The sequence below is a fragment of the Eimeria tenella genome, genomic scaffold, assembly GCF_000499545.2.
Source record: "Eimeria tenella Houghton genomic scaffold, Eth_scaff4639, whole genome shotgun sequence".
Lineage (NCBI taxonomy): Eukaryota > Apicomplexa > Conoidasida > Eucoccidiorida > Eimeriidae > Eimeria > Eimeria tenella.
Genome location: NW_013545575.1, coordinates 1 through 2,193, shown reverse-complemented (window position 1 = coordinate 2,193; position 2,193 = coordinate 1). Strand labels below are relative to the sequence as shown.

Sequence of the window (2,193 nt, the reverse complement as noted above, 5' to 3'; positions counted from 1 at the left end):
CTTGGGGCCCCCTGGGGGCCCCCTGCAGGGGCCCCCAGGGGGCCCCCTGGAGGGGGCCCCGCAGGGCCTCCGGGGGAGTTGAAAGAAATATGTCTAGCCTTTTAATAAGGGCTTCACTCACTAGAGCAAGTGCCTGAGAAGCGAAACAGAAAGCAACCCCCGAGCCAACACCCTAAACCATAAACCCTAAACCCTAAACCCTAATGTTTTGGGGGCAGGTGCGTTTACCAAGAAAAAGGGCCCCTGAGAGCCCTTGGGGGGCCCCCCTCTTGCGCGGGCCTCTGAAAGAACTCCAGCAGCAAAGACCAGCCTTTCCACCTCGGCCATTTCGTCTGCGTCTTGCTGCTGCAGCCGGCTCTGCTGCTGCTGCTGCAGCTGCTGCAGCAGCTGCTGCTGCTGCTCTGGCGCAGCAGCACCCCACGAAATCAGCCCCTTTGTCTGAATAATGGGAGCCCCTGCGGGGGCTCCCCAGTCCCCCTGGGCCTCCCAAATGAGTCTCTCAAGAAGCTGCAGCAGAGCCATGGGGGCCCTCACTAGACAGAACTCGGGGGCCCCCCCTTGGGGGCCCCCTGCAATCCCTCGAAGAGGCCCGCTAGGGGCCCCCCCCGGGGCCTCCTCCTCAGGGGGCCCCTCATGGGGTCCCCCACGGGGGCCCTCAGGGGGCCCCCCAGAGGGCCCCCCAGGGGGCCCCCTAGGGGGCCCCTGGAAGGCAGCTAAGATCTGCAGCAGCCCCACAAGAGGCACTCGGGCCCTCAGCAGCAAACTGGGAGACCCCGAAAGGCCCGTGGGGGCCCCCCCCCTCCCCACCCAAGTGGGGCGGTCTAGGGGCCCCCAAAAGGACCCCCAAAGGGCCCCCGGCGGGAGACTAGACCCGAAGGACTGCAGCAAAGTCCCTGCAGCAGCTTCTTGCTGCAGCTGCAGCAGCTCGGGGCCCCACACCTCCAAGCGGGGGGGACCCTGGGGGCCCCCTGGGGGCCCCAAGACCCTTTCGGGGGGCGTAGCAAAATGGGGGGCCCCGCTGTCAGGGGCCCCTGGTGGGGCCCCAATGGCCTTCTGGGGACTCTCAAGGGGGCCCCCAAAAGGGGCTTCTGGGCCCTTGCAGTACCCTCCAGGAGTGTTCCATGTGGGGGCCCCTGTGGGGCCCACTGAGGGGGCCCCTGAGGGGGCCCCTGTGGGGGCCCCTGCGAGCTCTGTTGTAGGGGCCCCTGTGGGGGCCCCTATGGGGGCCCCTGATGATTGGATGCGTGACAGGAGCTGGAGAGCTGCATTGATGCCTTTAGAAGATCCAGCAACTGCTGCCACTTCCCTAATAGACAGGGGGGCCCCCACGAGGCCCCCCTGGGGGCCCCCCTGGTGTTTGCTGGCAGCTCTGAGGGCGCAGCGCAGGGTCTCCAGAAAACAAAACAGCAACTTGTGGTACAGCTGCAGCATCTCTGCAACAGGGGCCCCCGGGGGCCCCTGAGGGCCCCCCTCGTAGCCCTCTGGGGCCCCACAACAGCAGGCCTCCCTATGGGACGCACCCCGGGGGCCCCCCGGGGGCGCCCCCGCAGTTCCCCAGGGGGCCCCTGGGGGCCCCCCGGGGAACTCCGGGGGCCTTTCGGGGGCACCCAGGGACCCGCTGGAGGTCCCCAAGGGCCCCATGCGGGGCCCCAGAGGGCCCCTGAGGGCCCCCAGGGGGCCCCTGGGGGCCCCCAGGGGGCCCTTGGGGGACCCCGGGGGCCCCAAAGCTGCCTCTGCAGCAGCTTTGAGGGCCACTGAGAGCCTCACTGTGGCCCTCAGTAGGGGGCGAAGGAGAGGCAGGGCAATTTGCAGAGGGGGATCTGTCAAGGGGGGCCCCTGGAGGGGGCTCCCCTGGGGGCCCCCCTGGGGACTCCAGGGGCCCCAGGGGCCCCTGACGCCCCAGGTGAGGTTGAAAGAGGCTTCTGCTGCTGCTGCTGCTGCCTGGCTCCAGAAAGAAGGGCAGCAGCCGCAGCCTCTTGCTGCTGCCCGTTCTGCTGCAGCCACCAGATGCCTTATCTCAATAGTGGGGGCCCCCAGGGTACAGGAGGGGCCCCCAGGAGTGACCCTGGGGCCCCCCAGGGGCCCCCCAACTTGCACGGCTTCAGGAGGGGGCTGTGAGGAAGGTGTGGGCCCCTCGGGGGGGCCGCTGCTGCTGCTGCTGCAGCGGCTGCTGCTGCTGCTACAGCTGCTGCT

General features: G+C 69.0%; 1 protein-coding gene across 1 annotated transcript; it reads right to left on the bottom strand.

Moving 5' to 3' along the window:
- Positions 1-186: 186 nt before the first annotated feature.
- On the bottom strand, positions 187-1,641 carry ETH_00038395 (uncharacterized protein; the record flags this gene model as incomplete). The annotated part of the gene is made up of 1 exon (XM_013380236.1): positions 187-1,641. One exon carries the CDS (start codon positions 1,639-1,641, stop codon positions 187-189), a length of 1,455 nt encoding a protein of 484 aa, XP_013235690.1.
- Between the last annotated feature and the right edge of the window lie 552 nt (positions 1,642-2,193).